Source organism: Choloepus didactylus, chromosome 7, assembly GCF_015220235.1.
Source record: "Choloepus didactylus isolate mChoDid1 chromosome 7, mChoDid1.pri, whole genome shotgun sequence".
Classification (NCBI taxonomy): domain Eukaryota; kingdom Metazoa; phylum Chordata; class Mammalia; order Pilosa; family Megalonychidae; genus Choloepus; species Choloepus didactylus.
In genome coordinates this window covers 17062524-17080609 of record NC_051313.1, presented here as the reverse complement: position 1 = coordinate 17080609, position 18086 = coordinate 17062524, and the positions used below count along the sequence as shown (strand labels likewise).

The window sequence follows — 18086 nt, the reverse complement described above, 5'->3', positions numbered from 1 at the left end:
ACAAATGGCCAAGAAACACATGAAAAAATGTTCAGCTTCACTAGCTATTAGAGAGATGCAAATTAAGACCACAATGAGATACCATCTAACACCGGTTAGAATGGCTGCCATTAAACAAACAGGAAACTACAAATGCTGGAGGGGATGTGGAGAAATTGGAACTCTTATTCACTGTTGGTGGGACTGTATAATGGTTCAGCCACTCTGGAAGTCAGTCTGGCAGTTTCTTAGAAAACTAGATATAGAGTTACCATTCGATCCAGCGATTGCACTTCTCGGTATATACCCGGAAGATCGGAAAGCAGTGACACGAACAGATATCTGCACGCCAATGTTCATAGCAGCATTATTCACAATTGCCAAAAGATGGAAACAACCCAAATGTCCTTCAACAGATGAGTAGATAAATAAAATGTGGTATATACACACGATGGAATACTACGCAGCAGTAAGAAGGAACGATCTCGTGAAACATGACAACATGGATGAACCTTGAAGACATAATGCTGAGTGAAATAAGCCAGGCACAGAAAGAGAAATATTATATGCTACCACTAATGTGAACTTTGAAAAATGTAAAACAAATGGCTTATAATGTAGAATGTAGGGGAACTAGCAACAGAGAGCAATTAAGGAAGGGGGAACAATAATCCAAGAAGAACAGATAAGCTATTTAACGTTCTGGGGATGCCCAGGAATGACTATGGTCTGTTAATTTCTGATGGATATAGTAGGAGCAAGTTCACAGAAATGTTGCTATATTAGGTAACTTTCTTGGGTTAAAGTAGGAACATGTTGGAAGTTAAGCAGTTATCTTAGGTTAGTTGTCTTTTTCTTACTCCCTTGTTATGGTCTCTTTGAAATGTTCTTTTATTGTATGTTTGTTTTCTTTTTAACTTTTTTTTCATACAGTTGATTTAAAAAAGAAGGGAAAGTTAAAAAAAAAAAAGAAAAACAAGGAAAAAAAAAAGATGTAGTGCCCCCTTGAGGAGCCTGTGGAGAGTGCAGGGGTATTTGCCTACCCCACCTCGATGGTTGCTAACATGACCACAGACATAGGGGACTGGTGGTTTGATGGGTTGAGCCCTCTACCACAGGTTTTACCCTTGGGAAGACGGTTGCTGCAAAGGAGAGGCTAGGCCTCCCTATGGTTGTGCCTAAGAGCCTCCTCCCGAATGCCTCTTTGTTGCTCAGATGTGGCCCTGTCTCTCTAGCTAAGCCAACTTGAAAGGTGAAATCACTGCCCTCCCCCCTACGTGGGATCAGACACCCAGGGGAGTGAATATCCCTGGCAACATGGAATATGACTCCCGGGGAGGAATGTAGACCTGGCATCGTGGGACGGAGAACATCTTCTTGACCAAAAGGGGGATGTGAAAGGAAATGAAATAAGCTTCAGTGGCAGAGAGAATCCAAAAGGAACTGAGAGGTCACTCTGGTGGGCACTCTTATGCACACTTTAGACAACCCTTTTTAGGTTCTAAAGAATTGGGGTAGCTGGTGGTGGATACCTGAAACTATCAAACTACAACCCAGAACCCATGAATCTTGAAGACAGTTGTATAAAAATGTAGCTTATGAGGGGTGACAATGGGATTGGGAAAGCCATAAGGACCACACTCCACTTTGTCTAGTTTATGGATGGATGAGTAGAAAAATAGGGGAAGGAAACAAACAGACAAAGGTACCCAGTGTTCTTTTTTACTTCAATTGCTCTTTTTCACTCTAATTATTATTCTTGTTATTTTTGTGTGTGTGCTAATGAAGGTGTCAGGGATTGATTTGGGTGATGAATGTACCACTATGCAATGGTACTGTAAACAATCGAAAGTACGATTTGTTTTGTTTGACTGCGTGGTATGTGAATATATCTCAATAAAATGAAGATTAAAAAAAAAAATGTATATCCCCCCCCAAAAAAAAACACTCTGGGAGCTTCCAGGGCCCAGTGGTAGGCACTGGAAGGGATTCAGAGACAGCTAAGTGGCTTTTAGCTATAACCATGAGGCTGTCCTCTCAATGCGGAGCCTGAGTCCATGGGGCAGGAGTGAGAGATACAAGTGAGGCAGGGAAGGAGGAAGAGCCAATACCAGGATGGTTATTCATCTGGCCAATTGCTGCTGCTTAAGGGGTCATCCTCTGAGAAGCCATATAAAATGAGTCTCAGTATAGTCTAAAGGAAATTCATCCGCCAGCTCATCTCCATTGGGTAAAGACTCATCCCAATTGTTCATGCACAGGTGTCAAGGGAGGTCCTAGAGTGTGGCAAACTTCAGTGTCAACAGAAAACCTGGCAAGAGGCATCCAGCAGGGACATAAGGCAAAGCACTAGCTGGATGCAGCTGTGTGAGGTCAGATGGTGCCCACACAGAGCTGGACACCACAGCACCTGCTGGAACAAGAGACTGCTGATGCCAAGAGTCTCTGAAGGTCTGTTACAGGGGTGACACCACTGATGCATGCTTTTCTGTGCCAAATAATATGTCCATGTTTAAAAGGACCCCAGAAGAGCAATCCAAAGGGGCACTGAAGGAAGCCACAGAAAGGCTTATAGGAGTTCTAGGGCTTTCTAATAGTAACTTTATAAATATGAATTGTATCCTGCCTGACTACATTCTCTCTTGCCTCCCTGCCTGTTCTTTTGTCTGTCTCCTCCATTAGACTATGAGTTACTTTGTTATTTTTGTTTATGTATCTGTGGCAAAGAAAATGCTTTGCTCACCAACCCCTTTCATTTTCCTCTGCTGCTCATAGCAAAACTGTATTTCTCAGTAATCAGGTAGGCCCACGTGACTAAACTCGGATAATGGAATCTGGACAGAAGTGATATATCTCATTCCTGGGCATCCCCTAAAACCTCTCCCATGATCCTTCACACTCTCCTCCTTCCCTCTTCTACTGGCCAGATGCAAAAAAGAAAAAAGAAAAAAGAAAAAAAAAATCCAATGGAGGACTCAAAGGCTCCAGAAAATGCCAATGGAAGGAGAAGGAGCCTGGGTGCCTAACTTCCTGGAGTAGAACCCCTGTGCTTAGGCACAATGGACTGTGCTCTGAGCTGTAAATAAACCATTGTGTTGAGTTACTGAAAAAAAAAAAAAATAATAATAATAATAATAATAATGATGAATGGACTGTAGTAAGTAAGCCCAAGATTAACAAAGGCTTAGCTAGAATAAAGGCTACTGAGTGCATCTTAGGTTTATAAGGTAGAGATCAGAAAACATTTCTCTGCGGTCTCAAAAGTTGAGCTTACAAAAAATACCTTCATCTTTTTGAAAAACATCTTAAAACATATAAGAACATTTCTAAAGTTTTTTTTTTTTTTAAACTCAAATAGCAATGTTAGTGGGAATCAACAGAATTCATCTCCAGACCCAACTCTTCCACTTTTTATCTGAAGAAGTATGGGAAAAGTCACCACCCTCTAGAAGTCAGACAATGTTATCTTATAAAATGAATAAAACAAAACAAAACATTGCCCCTTGACTCCCCAACACCCACCCTTACAACCTTACCTGTGTACAGTGTCTATAAAATGCCACATGAATTTAATCCCCTGCCGTAAATCAGCACCGTACAATGGGAATATAATTTGAGCCACTAAAGCCAACTTTGTACATAATTGTATATTTTCAGTAGCTACATTACATAAGTAAAAAACACATAATTTTAATATACTTATCTTACACCAAAATACCCCAAATAATACTTCAACTTGTAATCCCATATAAAAATTATTAATTGGAGAGTTTACACTTCTTTTGCATCTCTGAAATCCAGTGTGTATTTTACACTTATGGAACATCTTGAAGTGGCCAAGCCTCACCACAAGTGCTCAACGACCCGTGTGGCTCTGGGTCCGCACAGCACAGGCCTGATTTCCACGTGCACTAACGCGGGCTGAACTACTTGGTGCATGAGCGGTAACTAAACACAGGGCCAGCGTGTGCTGGGAGCACAGTCTCCACGCGGACAGGACTATCTTAAACAACAGGCATGTGCACACAAACTTAGTTGCCACATCTGAAATTCCTGATGCCATGTTTAAACAACAGTAACAGCACAGAAGTTCCTTAGACAGATTAATCTATACTTAGCTGACACATGGATGCTATTTTATGATCTGAGTATAAATGACTTTTGGCCAGTTAATTTAATCTCTGGGATCCTATTTCCTCATAGAAACTATGTAGCTCAAGATTAATTTATTCCTTTCTGGACTCCTAAATACATCCTAGACTGGGGGAACAAACTCGTAACCCCTGTCTCTGCCCCTCGGAGGCCAGGGTGGGGACACGGCGAGTCAGGAGCCTGGGTCAAGGACCACTCCCTGGGCTGGCGGTGCAGCTCCCACTCAGCTTCCCACTCTGTGGCTGTGGGGAAGGCGAGCTCAGTGTTGTCAGATCTCATGACTTTTTCTAGAATTGCTTGATATCTTCCAATTGTGAGCATCACTAATTAATTCTAATTCTAAAAAATACCGTCTAGGACAGAAAATTAACAAACAAACAAACAAACAACACCCAAATTTGTGGGTTGGACATGGCCTGCATGTCTCCAATTTGTCAATTTTGCCTTGTCCTCTGCCCCACTTTTGGGGAAAATAATATTGGGTAAATAGTCTTAACAAATCTACAAGAAAGAAAAGCTAATATACATATAAACAAAAAAATGGGCAAAGGGCAAATTCAAAGAAAAGTAACTAGTGTATGTGTTTCAACCTTACTAGCAATCAAAATAATTCAGTTAAAAATGATCTTTCCTCATCAAATCAGCAAAGATTTTCTTTAAATGGCTTATAATGGAATAGGTAAGGCTGTGGGGAAAACAGATATGCTCACAAACTGTTGGTGGCAGGGTAACTTCGTAGAAACTTTCGGGGGGGGGCCGTTTGGCAATACATCAGATTCCCCTGGTGGCACACCAACTCTGTTTAGGTATGTGCCCTAAGAGAACAAAAACAAGAGCAAAGTTTGATCTTTGCAGCTGTGTGTGTAAGTGTGAAAACTAAGGAATAACCTAAATATCCATCGGCAGGGGTTAAGTAAACCATAATGCATTAGTACAATGGCTGCTGGAGAAAGATGAGGTAGGTCTGCATGGAATAACTGGCAAGGATATTTACAATATGCTGTTGGGAGAAGGCAGAAAACAGGATATAAAATGGAATCAACAATACTAGCCTATACAAATAGAGGGGTGTGCATGTGTACATGCAATCTGTCTATATATGCATATATATATCCATGTTGTACTCTCACATACACACATCAAACTGTACAGAGAGATGATCTACCTCTGGGAACAGAGGACCTGTGAGTCATTTACATTTTCTACTTTCTCTCCCTTTAAAAAAAAAATAACTTCCTTTTATATAATCAGAAAAAATAAACAATGATCAACAATGACTGTTCAAAAGCAAACTCAGGGATTCATAACTAACTCATGTTAATGTACACATACAGCAGTGGCATCCAGCTCCTCTTTTGTTGGGTAGATGAAATATATTGTAACTGATGCACCCATAGCATCTGGCAGATTTATAAATGTTAAATTAGAACATTCCACATTGAAAACTGCCCACACATAAAACCCAATAAAACAAAACTGTCTCCTTATTCACTGGCTTCAAGAAGGCCATTTTAAGTTTGATTAATCTATATTGAAAACCAAGGTATAAGAAGATGTTAATTTTAGGTATGTGACTAGCACAACCAGATAAATGGAATGGAATAAAAATGCAACACATTAGATAATGCCTGAAAAAATCCTGGCTCCTGAACCGAAAATAGTAATCTGGAAGGCAGTGCTTTGTACTTCTCTTTAAGGTACGCAGTGGTTTTATTTCACTGGGGCCCCGTGCAAATGAGGAGCACCTGATACCCAGAGCTGGGTTCCACCAACTCAGCTCCTCACTCTTGTCAAGTCTGTCAGATGCTAATGCTAATTTCCTGTTTGGCTGGTGAGCTCATGTTTTGAAACCCTGAACATTTTCCTGACTTGAAATGTTGGCTTGAACACAATATTATCTTATTTAGAAATTGGTATCAAAGAAGCACAATAGTACAGAAAGGAACACCACTGGTTTGTAGTTATTTATAGGGGGTAGGGATGGGCTGCAGGGTCAATCTATGAAGTTGAAGAAACGATTGTACTACAAAGTTTCCAGGAAGCCCAGCACCAGTCCTGATGGCTCTGGAACACCTAACGCTGTCCATCTGCTCAGGAGAAGACAGAGCTGAAGGAGACGCGCAAAGCCAGATCTCTCAACTGGGTTTTCAGCCTCTCAAGGGAAGGACCCTCCCTCCCTCCTCCCCCGCCTCCCATTGCTCTCCTACCTATATCCTGCAACCTGGCCACGGCAGACCCCTCGGGAATGCCCTCCACCACCTTCTTCGTTGAGTTAACCCCACTCACCTTGAAGCTCAAAGAGGAAGGCATCCTGACTCAGATAGCTCTGCATTTGTTCCCACCAAACCAGGTTCAGAACTCATCATAAAACATGAAAACTATGTTGCTAGCATGGACCTGTTGTTTGTGAGTGCAGACCTTATTTATTTATTTTGAAATCTCAGTGGCAAAACAGCAGACAGTTCATAGGGGGCCCTCAATACATGCTTGTGTAATGAACAAGGGATGGAATGAGAGGCCACTCCCCTGTCCTCCTTTGGCTGCTACAAGCTTTTTAGATGAAAAGGAGATACACTTCCCTTTTTCACCAGACGTCGATGATGACTCTGGGCACCACTGTAAATCTGGGTTCAGGGAGCTCACGGTGCCAACTGAAGCAGGGCCATGAGCTCCCTCTCCTGGGGTTCGTTTTTCCTGAGCCTCCCAGGCAGGGCTCGGAGCCGTCCCTCCAGAGCAGAGCTGCTCGGGGGCACCAGTCCAGTGGTGCCGAGGTCAGCAACATTCTGTGTCCATTTAAGGGACTGGAAATAGGCGCTTGGGATAAACTGGGTGGGGAGAACAGTCCTTAAAAGTTCATAAAACAATTACAAAGACGCATCTCAATGGATGTGGATGTTTTCTTTTAAACACAGAGCCGCCTTTAGCTCCTCCTTGCCTCACAGTTGGCCACCACTCCCCCGAGAAAGGCTGAGGAAGTTTAGTCCCTGCAGGTGCTTCTTTGACCCTCTCCCCCACTTTCAATGCTGATCAAAAGCTCAGAGCTACCCCGAAGGGAGAGGTGACGTCGGGAGGACAGCTTCACACCTCTGAGAAAGGGAAATGGGACAGATATATCTCAAAAAGTGATTTATTCTATCCTGGCATCCCAATTCTGTCCTGGTCCTGCCCTTGCCTCGGCCCCCTGGGGTCTCAGGGAGACCCCGGCAGGGCAACCAGAGGGCAGCTGAAGTGGGAGAAAAGTGCTTCCCAGCTCTGGCAGTAAGATCTCCACAGAGCGAGCTCCAGCCAGTGGGGATGGAGACGGAAATGACTCAGAGACACCAGGTAGCAACTACCTGTCCTTCAGATTTCAAGTCAAGCTTCCTTTCTCAAGGAAGAGGTTACGTGTTTCTTAAGAGGTTGAATGCTCTATTTTGCACCCTCACAGCACATGTCTGTCGGTGCAATCATCCCATTTGCAATTACTTTCTGTCTATTCCATCAACAGCCACACTTCCCCTTCTGGAGCTGTCCCCCCTGCAGAAGGGGACTGTGCCCGCTTTCCCCACCCCTGGATCCCCCGCGTCCTGCCTACCCCCCTGCACATCTTGGCACTCAACAAGTATTTGTTAATGAACAAAACAATGAAGCTTTCTCCCAAAATCTATCTAGCGTGCTCACTTTATATGCACTTTATATTTACACTTTAAGTCCCTAAATCTGTTTAACAAGCTGGCCTTTGAGGTAGGGAAACTTCAAATGCTGTATATGTGCGTGTGAGTGTGTCCACTGCAAAATGAAGATAAGGTGCCAGGAGTAAGTGATATACTCATTTACTTAGAAATTTACTAAAATGCCATGGATGAAAGCAGGGGCCCTGGAAATGCTCGTAGTGGATACTAATTTTTGTCTTATATTTCTGATTAAGAAATGTGATTGATTCATAGAATTTAGAGGAAACATAGACATTATTGTCACCTTACATCTACGTAACAGTCAATTTTCTCATTCATTATCTTGTATCGTAACAATAAGTCCTATAAGTCAGGAAGGGTCGATTTTCCCACCCCACTGACCTATAATGGGATCACAATTTTTTATCTGGCAAAGCTAAAACATAGCACCTAGTCTTCTGTCTCCTAGCTAAGAAGGCTCTTAGCGTTCCATATACAATGCCATCAGGGAAATAATATATCAAAAAATAAAGAGATCAACATTCAGCATATAACACAGCATATTACAGCCAACAGAATTTTTAAATTGTGCTAAAGATTTAAAAGATTCCTGTCTGCAGGTCTTTTATAGATCATGAATTGGAAACAATATCTACAATGAGGAATAAGGTTGCTAGATCAATATGGATTGTAACTATACTAGCAACAGCTAGAAAATTCAATGTTAAAAAGACATTTACAACAGCAATGGAAAATACAGGATGCCTTGTAATAACCTAATACAAGATTCCTAAGACCCCTTTGGGTAACAACTGTATCATTTTATTGAAAGACATTAAAGAAGACATATAAATGGAGAGAGACATTTTGTTTTATGGGTAAAAAGACTTAAAAATCACAAAGATGTCATTCTCCCCACACTGAGCTATAGAGTGGATACAATTTTAATTAAAATCCCATAGCCTGTATCCTAGAACCTAATAATCTGATTCTGAAATTTACATGGAACAGGGAACTCAGACCAGCCAAGACACTCCTGAGGAAGAAAAACCTGATTGGGGGTGGAGGACACACGCCCTAGCAGACACCAAACCTGTTATAAAGCCAGTGACACACCAGGCCGGCACCGGAGCAGGCACGGCACACGGCTCAGGGGAAGAGTACCCAGCAACACAGCCAAGCATTCAAGACACATGTGGGGCAGCCCTGTAGATCAGAGGGTGTGATGGTTAGGTTTATGTGTCAACTAGGCCAGGTAATAGAGTCCAGGTGTCCTGGTCAAGCAAGCACTGGCCTAACCATTACTGCAAGGACATTTGTGGCTGGTTAATAAACCAGAAGGCTGGTTTATTGAATCAGCAGTCAATTGGCTGCAGCTGTGACTGATTACATCAATGAAGGGCTTGTCTTCCACAAGGAGAGAATTCAATCAGCTGGATTTAATCCAATCAGTTGGAAACTTTTAAGCAAGACAGACAGAGGACCTTCACTTCTTCAGCTAGCCAGCAAAGAGTTTCATGAGGAGTTCATCGAACACCTTCATTGGAGTTGCCAGTTTGCTGCCTGCCCTATGGAATTTGGACTCGTGAGTACCCACAGTTGTGTGAGACACTTTGATAAAATCTTATATTTATAGATATCTCTTGTTCATTCTGTTTCACAATTGGTTTTCTACTCTGATTAGATTCAAAGGCACTAATGACTCCATTTCCAATAATCAAAATGGCACTGACAGTCCATGGCATGAGTTGGCAATGGAGATACGCAAAATATTACCATTTGATTCTCCTAATCATACTCTTATAGCACAAGCTATAAAGGTAAAGTTTAATATATTCAACTGCATTAGTAAGTCAATTCATTCAAACACACCATGTAAACAGAAAAAAGACAAACCATTTATCTGAAGATGTAACATAAAATTGAGAAAAGATTAGTATCTAGAATATATCAAGAATCAATAAGAAAACATATTAGGAAAAGAAAACAGGCAAGAGAGTCAAATGGGCATTTCACAGAGTTGTTTTGAGTTGTCTGGCCATTTGTCTACACAGAAAATACAAATGGCCAACAACCATATGCAAAGACATTAAATCTCACTATTAATCGGGGAAATGCAAATTAAAATCACAGTTATATATCTTTTCATATCCACTATCTGGCAAAAATGACCAAGTCTATGGGAGGGATGTGGAATGTAGGAGCTGTGGTTCCCTGTGGCTGGACGGCCACTGGCAATGGCTGTTCCAGGTGATGTGTGACCCCTGAACTGGCCATCCCACTGGGCATCTGTCTACTGACTGCCCAATGCACAGATCATTTTGGAAGCAAATAAGCAATCCTATTATATGGGCTGTGTGATAAAGATAAACCTGTTTTTAAAAAACCTAATAGTTATGAGTATTTATTTCGTTAAGAATACTTTAGTGCAAGTTTTAAAGGCTCTTTAAATGTCACAAGGAAGCTGCATAATGCATAACCAATCCCCAACTGGTGGTCATTTAGATTATCTCCAATTTTTCGCTAGGCTATATAAAAATGTGATAAATAATCTTGTAGGTCAACCTCTGTATAAATCTTCTGGCTATTTAAGATAATTTTTAAAAGTGGTTCAAACTGCAGGCATATTTTTTTAGATAGGTCTTGTTCCATTGTCCTCTGTATATTTATATGCAGTACATAGGCAAATTTTTCTCCCACGATCTCTCCCAACACTGTGAAAAAAAACAAACTCTGACAAATTGATAGGTAAAAACTAGCACACTATACTAAAATTTGTATTTATTCAAGCAACAGTGAGTCTAGGCATGTTTTGTCTACAGTTCATTTCGTGTCTACTTAGTTTTGTTGCTTAATCCTCTGTCCATTTTCCTACTTACATAAATTTTCTTAATGATACATAAGAGTTCTTAATATATTCAGGATATTAATTCTTTCTCTACCATACCTATTAAACTGTCACTTATCCTTTAATGTTGGTTTTGTTGGTCTGATTGAAATTTTACACTTTTATATAGTCAAATCAACCTTTTCCCTGTGGTTCATTTCCTGACACAAAATTCTTAATGTTTGTATGTAAAGAACTTAACTCTTCTGTGCCAACCCTCATCCCCACCCCCAACAATAAAAATCCCTCCTTTAAATCAGGGTAATAGCACCTTCCTCAAAGGATTACTGTGAATATCAATTAAGATAATTTATATGAATGTGCTTTATAAATAGCAAAGCAGCATCTAATTGTCAATTATTACCAGACCCTCAATGAACAGTGGTTATTAACACCATATGCCCACCAGTTTACAGATTTTATAATCATTCACAAGTAGCCTGAACACATGCACTTGGAGAAAACGGCCATCTGAAAAATCAAATGCATGACAGTAAACAGAGATGGGATGATATAAGGTGGGCTTCACGCCCCTCTGCAGGTCCAGGGGTGCAGGGCTGTCACAAGACGGACAGTGCCACGCTTACCTGCTTAGTCATCCCCTTCGTCTGACAGTTCGGTCTCTTTGTGCACCACCACCTTGGTGACCGCCATGTCTGGGTGCTGCTCTTGGATTTCCCTGATGGCCCGGGCCAGCACCTGCCAGGGTCAGGGGGGAGAACAGCCATGAGCCGGGGAACAGGCTCCGTCTCGGGATGGTGACACACACACACAAACACGCACTGATCAACTGGGACTCAACCGCAAGCCAGTGGGTTCCTTTCTTATCTGAGGAAGCTGGAAGGATGTTTAGAAATGGGCTCGTTGTTTTAGAGAAAGCTTCCTACTTTTCCAAGATTCCTTTTCCTCCATACGGTTTTAAACAATGATACAGAAAGAAGAAACAAGTTGGCTTTAAATCCCAGCCTTGCCACTCACTACCTGAGAGACTTGGAGAAAACAGCTCTTTTCTGAGCCTCAGTCTTCTCACCTTCCTGGAGAATGATGCTAAGCTGTAAAGACTGACTAAAGGTTTACTTCCAGGATTGCAGTAAGGAGGGAACTGACCTACACACTCAAGCAACCCTGTATCAGCAAGGGTGCCAGGCCAGGCCTGTGGCATCTGTGCTCTTTCAGGCTCTCAGCAATCACTTCAACTGAAGTACTCATTGCAGGAAAAGTATCTACAAACTTCTAGGGCACAGAACAATTAAAAGAGCAGCAGCAACAGTGACAGTAATCAGTAAAGCTAAAGCTAATCTTCAGGTTATAAAGTTTGGATCTCTATTTTACAGGTGGAACATCAGAAGGCACAAGTCCGTGGGGCTTTCCCAAGTCCACCCAGCTGGTGACAGGCAGCGGCAGGCCCGGGCACAGCTCCACTGGCACCGGCCTCTTCTGAGACCCGGCAAGGAAAGCAGCAGAGCTCCTCTGTGCTTCATCAGAGAGTAAACAACAGAAGTGTCGTGACTAAGGGGAAGGGACACATCAACGTTTTCCAAAAGGGGAAAGATGTTTTTTGTAATTGTGTCCATGTTGTTTTTTTAGAGGTCTTGGGGAGAAAATAAAAGAAAAACTTCCATACCATACAACACCACTAAGAGTCTAGGAAAGAATTCTAAAACAAAAAAAGAAATTCTACTGGGATACAGAGCATTATATCTCATAAAGAAACTACGCATTTTTTAAAAGCAGTGCATTTTTTTTCTTTTGCTTTGTCACCTAAGGGGACAACTGCATTTCTTGTTTGCATTACAACTTCTGTCAGCTGTAAGGCTACTGAGCAAAACTCTGAGCCTCATTCCGCAAGAAAGGGAATGCTACAAAAAAAAGAAATCTTTACACCAAATTTTTTTACACAGAAACTTTGAAGAAATTTGAGGGTGCTTAATTTCCACTAGGGAACAAATGTAGGTGGCCCACCTGTGTTAGGCCAAGACAGAAAGCAGATGTGGAACCTGCCTCCAAATAGAGTGAGAGCTCAACCATTTGCCAGCTGGGGCAGCAGGGAGGAGAAAGAGAGCAAGAGAGGAGGGGACGGAGCAGGGACCATACATCAGGAAAGTCAGAACGTGTCTGCACCGGGGATGGGGGACAGAGCACAGGAGCAGCAAGGCTCTAAGTTTCTTCCTGTGTTCAGAGAGGAAGAAGGAGGTTGCAACAATCAAAGCTGTTTACTATACGTTGGTCTGTGTGATCCAAACTGGGAAATGTCAAGGATAAGATCTGAGGGAGCCAAATGCTGTTACAGACAAATGAGCAAATAACAATGGTCATTATGAAGATCTGCCTACATTAATAGGAGATATCAGTGATATCCAAGGGAAGAGAACACAGGTAAAATAGGTTCAATTAGCAGAAAGGTAGGGATACCAAAAACTGCTATAATCATCTTTAACACATTTGAAATCAATTTGCCAAAGTTCCTTTCCTTCTGTAATTCTAACACATGAATTAAATATGGTAAAATGTGAAAGTATTATGGCAACAATAAAGAACATGTGAACACTATCACACATTACTCCCAAGTTGGGAAGTTATTTTAGTACAAAGAAATGTGCACTGAAGGGCAAGTGCAGCGTGGCTCATAGCTCCCCTGAGTGGAGCTGAGAGCGGCATGACTAGCAGGGGATAAAGAGCCTCCAAAGCAAGTCTCTATGAACACACACCTCTTTAATTTGCCAACAAAAACGAGATTTATTTCTTTCTCTCTCATCCAGATGAAGGTTTCCTTCCACTATTAAGATTCCTGTTAAACTAGGGAAGGAACTGAAAAAGCTGTCGATGATCAAAGTCACTATTTGATCAATATCAGTTCTTTGACAGAGAAGTGATTTCCCTCATTTTACTCTAAACAGCATGATCATTTAACTATAGGCTGTAAGGACACAGTAAATTCATATTGAGCTTCTGGTGACAAGCATACTGGGAGCCACAAATAAATTTACTCAGAAAAGCGTATGCCATCTTATAGTTGAACATGAAAACGTTGAATCTCTGTCCCTTCATTTGGATCTCAGACCCCAGTTTTACAACAGGCTCCAGCATGACGTTATACAAAAGGGTGCGGAGGCCTCTCAGCAAGCGTCAGGGAACAGCACAATAATTTCTTTTAAATGTAAGAGTTGGGAATATGTAGTATTTTGGAATTCGTATCTCAGATTGTTTTTAATAGTTGCCTTTTGGAAGCAGTACTACCTAGATTGGAATTTTCTGGTAAAACAGGACAAAGATATGCATGAAATAAAATCTGAATATAATCTCGAAGGGGAAAGGGGGGCATTTTTTTAAGCCTCAGAAAGCTTAGGTTCAGGAGAAGAGGGGGTAGAAGAAACAATGGCTGGGAGGAGACCCTGCTGATTCACTCTCTACCCTGCCAGGGATCTTGGGCTCCTGCCTGTCACACTGTGGGGCTCAACACATGCTCAGTGAGCAGGAGCCACAGGAAAAAAAGAGAAGAACTGGGTTTGCTCCAGCAGAACTCGACGTGGAGGAGATCCTCTGTAAGGGAAACGGGAGGCTTGGTTTCCATGCAGCTAATTCACTTTCTGGGGTAATGAGGCAAGTATACTAGTTATCTATGAGGAGATTCAAAGTAAAAATTCAGAGCTGGCAACCCTTCAACCTCAAATAACTCTCAAGGAATTAAATCAAACATACATCATGAAACGTGAGCAAAAAGTAAAAGCATGTTTACAGAGTTAAAACTGAGAGTAATTTTTTTCTTGGGCATAAAGAAAATGCATTTCTCTCTGGTCACACACACAGGCTCTTTCTCAAACCAGAAACATTGTTCACTAAAAGTAGTCTCTTTCCCGAGCTCAGCATTGTGTTCAAGCTGGGTAACTATCATTTGTTTCTACTCCCCAGCTAAAATGGTCAATTGAACATTTCTTTTTCCTTTCTTCAAGTTGTTATAAAAAAAAAAAAAAAGTTTGGTCTTCTTTAAAGCTGGCCAATTAAAATCACTCAGAAGAAAAACCTGCACTTCCCATCACTTGGGACTGCAGTCTGAATTAAAGCTGCTCTAAGAGTCTCCAGCAGTTCCATTCAGCACCTGCTCATAGCCATGCATTCTGCCAGACTTCACATTAGTAAGAAAGCAGCAAATCTTCTAAAACTGTTTTCTGAATAAACGTAAATTTTATTTTTACATTTTACCCCCAAATAAGAGTAATAGGGAAAACACCTGGTGATAAACAGCCCAGTTTTCTGAAGCTATAAAATATATTTGAGAAGCACCTAAAAAGGGCGTAAGAGCAAACTTTGCGCTATTTATTTATTTATTTATTATTTATTTATTTATTTGGGAGTCAGTGTCATGAAAAAACTTCCATTTAAAAAAAAAATTTGATGAATTGCCTTTTAAACCAGATCTCTGTGGAATCTAATGGTTGCTAAGACTCCTCTAGATTATTTTGACCAAAAAGTACACACATGGAGTCAGTGAGAAATAAGCAACAGTCTACGTGTTATGCTGACTCGACAGCACAGCTTGTGTCCAGACTGCAAAGTGTCTTGACGACACACTCAGGAGCTGGACTCTGCCCAGGAGGTACACAGAGGTGTGATATAATGGGAAATGCAAAATTTATAACAAAAACTCGGTCACTGTCAGAAGTAGAACCTAAGGTTACCTGGTCGTGATCAATATCTCCATCTCCTGTGATCACGATGCGTTTCTCAATTCTTGTTTCATATATTTCACCGTTCACAGTCTAAAGGTCATGAAGAAGAAAAAAACAGCAATGACCAGAACATGTTTACACATAATCAGAAAAAAGCACCATGGACCCCATCCAGAGCTTCGAAGCACCGTAAAGCGATGTGTACCAAGTGCAGGGAGACTGCTATTCTGTGAACTTTTCTGCTTTACTTTTAAGCTCTTGAGGGAATTCTGTTGTTTAAAGTGGCAGCACTCATCGATATCCCCAATTGAAAGCAACCCTTAAACTAATCTGTCAATATTCCGGTGAGACTGAGAAGATGGGACAAATGCCATTTAATCCAAATAGTTCCCACTGGAATATGCTATAACAATTTCCCAAGTTTCTTCATTCCCAGTTAACCAATTTTTGAAAAGGAAAGTGAAAAGACGAGAGAATTATTCAGTGTTTGTGGAGATACAAGGAATTCTAACAATTTAGGTCTCTGATTCCAGTTTGAAAATTGTTTGATGCTATAGTTTTCATTGCCTGATCCTGGTCAGACAGATTCATTTGGTGATTTTGATTAATATAAAAGGACTTGGACTTACTTGGTTTAAGATTCTGAAGATGGGTTAGGCTGACAGTAAGATTTTCTGTCGAGTGTTTGATTTGATTGAAGCCACTGTGGTTGTGGATGTGGATGGGGAGCACGGCCAAACATAGGCCGTGGGAGGGACCTGACACCTCCCCGTGTAGCCATTGCCTGCTGCAAGCCGGGACAGCCTGGGGAACACTGGGCCAGGCTGAAGGGGTCATACGGCTCTGACATTTCCGCCAGTGCCGGATACCACAGTCCTGAGAAAGCACACCCCAACTCCACAACTCCAACAGGTTCCCCCACTAAACCACGAGCCTGGGCACTTCACTGCAAGGAAAAGGGCAGGTGGCCAGCTTTCATAACTAGATAGGTTTGTTTTTTAAGAACCTGCTTCTTTTCCTCCTCAGTGTCTAGGGCAGGCCGCAGTCCGGGCATGACTCCATTTCAGACACGCCACACGCTCTCCTTACTGGTCATGCAAAAAATAATAGTGACTGTTAACCTAGCCCTGCCACACAGATGCCCACCAGGGCTGAGCAGGTGGCTGAAGTGTCCTGCCGCTTCCTGGCTGCATGGCCTCGGACAAGTGCCTCCACTCTCGGAGCTTCAGCTTCTCCATCTGGAAAATGGGCACAACGGCACCTCTTGGGAATTATGAGGCGTAAATGAATGAAACCATGGAAGGTACTTTGAGCAGCCCTAGTACCTGGTTAGTTCCAGACAAAAAATGCTCGCCTTGTCACTATTGTGATTTACTTCCACAGAAAAATATGTTCTTTTTTTTTTCTTGAAATGTGGCTTTGCAAGTCTTCATATAACCAGATATGTTTTTAAATGAGTACCGATAGCACCTTGCATCTATGTGGCATTTTTCAATTTATGAGGCGTTCTCTTTTGTTTGCTTTGCTTAACTTGGAGTGGATGGGTGCGGGAGGGGCACAAGGGACACATTCTAGACTTTTAAGCACTAGCTAAATCTGAAAAGTAGAAGAAAAAAAAGCAAATACTGGAAAATAAGATGAGAGCAAGAAATATGATGACTTTAGCACGTATCAGAACTGCCTGGAGGGCTTCTTAAACCACTCCCAGGGTTTCAGTGGGTCTGAAATGGGACCAGGAGTTACACTTCTACCAAGTCCCAGGTGAGGCTGAGGCTGCTGGTCCAGCAACCACACTGAGAATCACAGCACGTGGTGTGAAACACTGTGCAAATGATCTGGGAAAAGATGCTAGTGTCTTAAATAAATGAGGGAAAATTTATACTACCTGAACAACTGGTTGTAAATTCTGAATGATGGTCTTCATTCACTTGCCTCACTTAGGAGAAGTTTATTCATACTTACAAAAATTTTTGGTTCCATTTTTAGTAACTCTGCTCCTATAGCTGTCTTACGTATTCAATAACATATTTCTACCCCCTTGTACTTAACAAAACTGCAATTTAGTTTAAATACATTTGCCACTGGAGGCTAATTTTTTGGATACTTGGAGTCGAATCAAGGCATTTTTATCACATTGGCCCTGTCTGTTACTATGACGTGTGTACAGGAACAAATAAACAATTCAGAAAAGATCATATTTGCAAAGCACCATCGGCTCTCGAGGATCGCCTGGATTGCTGTACCTTGGTGACGTGCATGGTTGTCGTTGTTGACATGGACTCAGGTGGGATGGTCTGTGCAGTCAGTGAGGTGCCCAAATCACCAGCAGCCCCGCCATCAAACTTTGGAAACTTGCAGGAAAAAGACAAGGTCATGTTTAGCTTCCATTACATTGTCAGAGAAGACCCTCTCCCCTTTATGCATCTTTAAAATCTGTGCAGCTGGCAGAAGATTCTATCTGACTATCCTGTACACCTCTGCGGTGGTAACTTACTGACCAGGAGACTGGTTGGCAATTAAAAGAGTCAAAGCAACAGGCTGGATACACTTGCAGAAGCAAACCCTGTGGATGGAGAGAATAAAGACTGGAAGGACAAAGTGGGCCTGAAAGCTGCTAGGGAGTCACCAAGTACTCGATATGTGGGCCATTCTGCAAAAGCTAGAAAAAGAAACCAGAGGATCAGGCAGAAAAGTTCCCACAGTGACCAAGTGTGCTAAGTTTGTCTGAGTTGTTTTTTTAAGCACAGC

The 18086-nt window shown here is 41.8% G+C and overlaps 1 protein-coding gene across 13 annotated transcripts in view; it reads right to left on the bottom strand.

The window, feature by feature from the left end:
• The window catches only part of EPB41L2 (erythrocyte membrane protein band 4.1 like 2), a 229245-nt gene that overhangs the window by 11454 nt on the left and 199705 nt on the right, over positions 1-18086 (bottom strand). For all 13 annotated transcript variants that reach the window (XM_037844854.1, XM_037844858.1, XM_037844861.1 and 10 more), the window contains 3 exons: positions 17582-17689; positions 15348-15428; positions 11259-11370 (listed from right to left, as the gene is read on the bottom strand). In XM_037844854.1, coding sequence (XP_037700782.1) covers positions 11263-11370; positions 15348-15428; positions 17582-17689 — 297 coding nt within the window. In that variant the 3' untranslated portion in view covers positions 11259-11262. The remainder of the gene's footprint in view (positions 1-11258; positions 11371-15347; positions 15429-17581; positions 17690-18086) is intronic.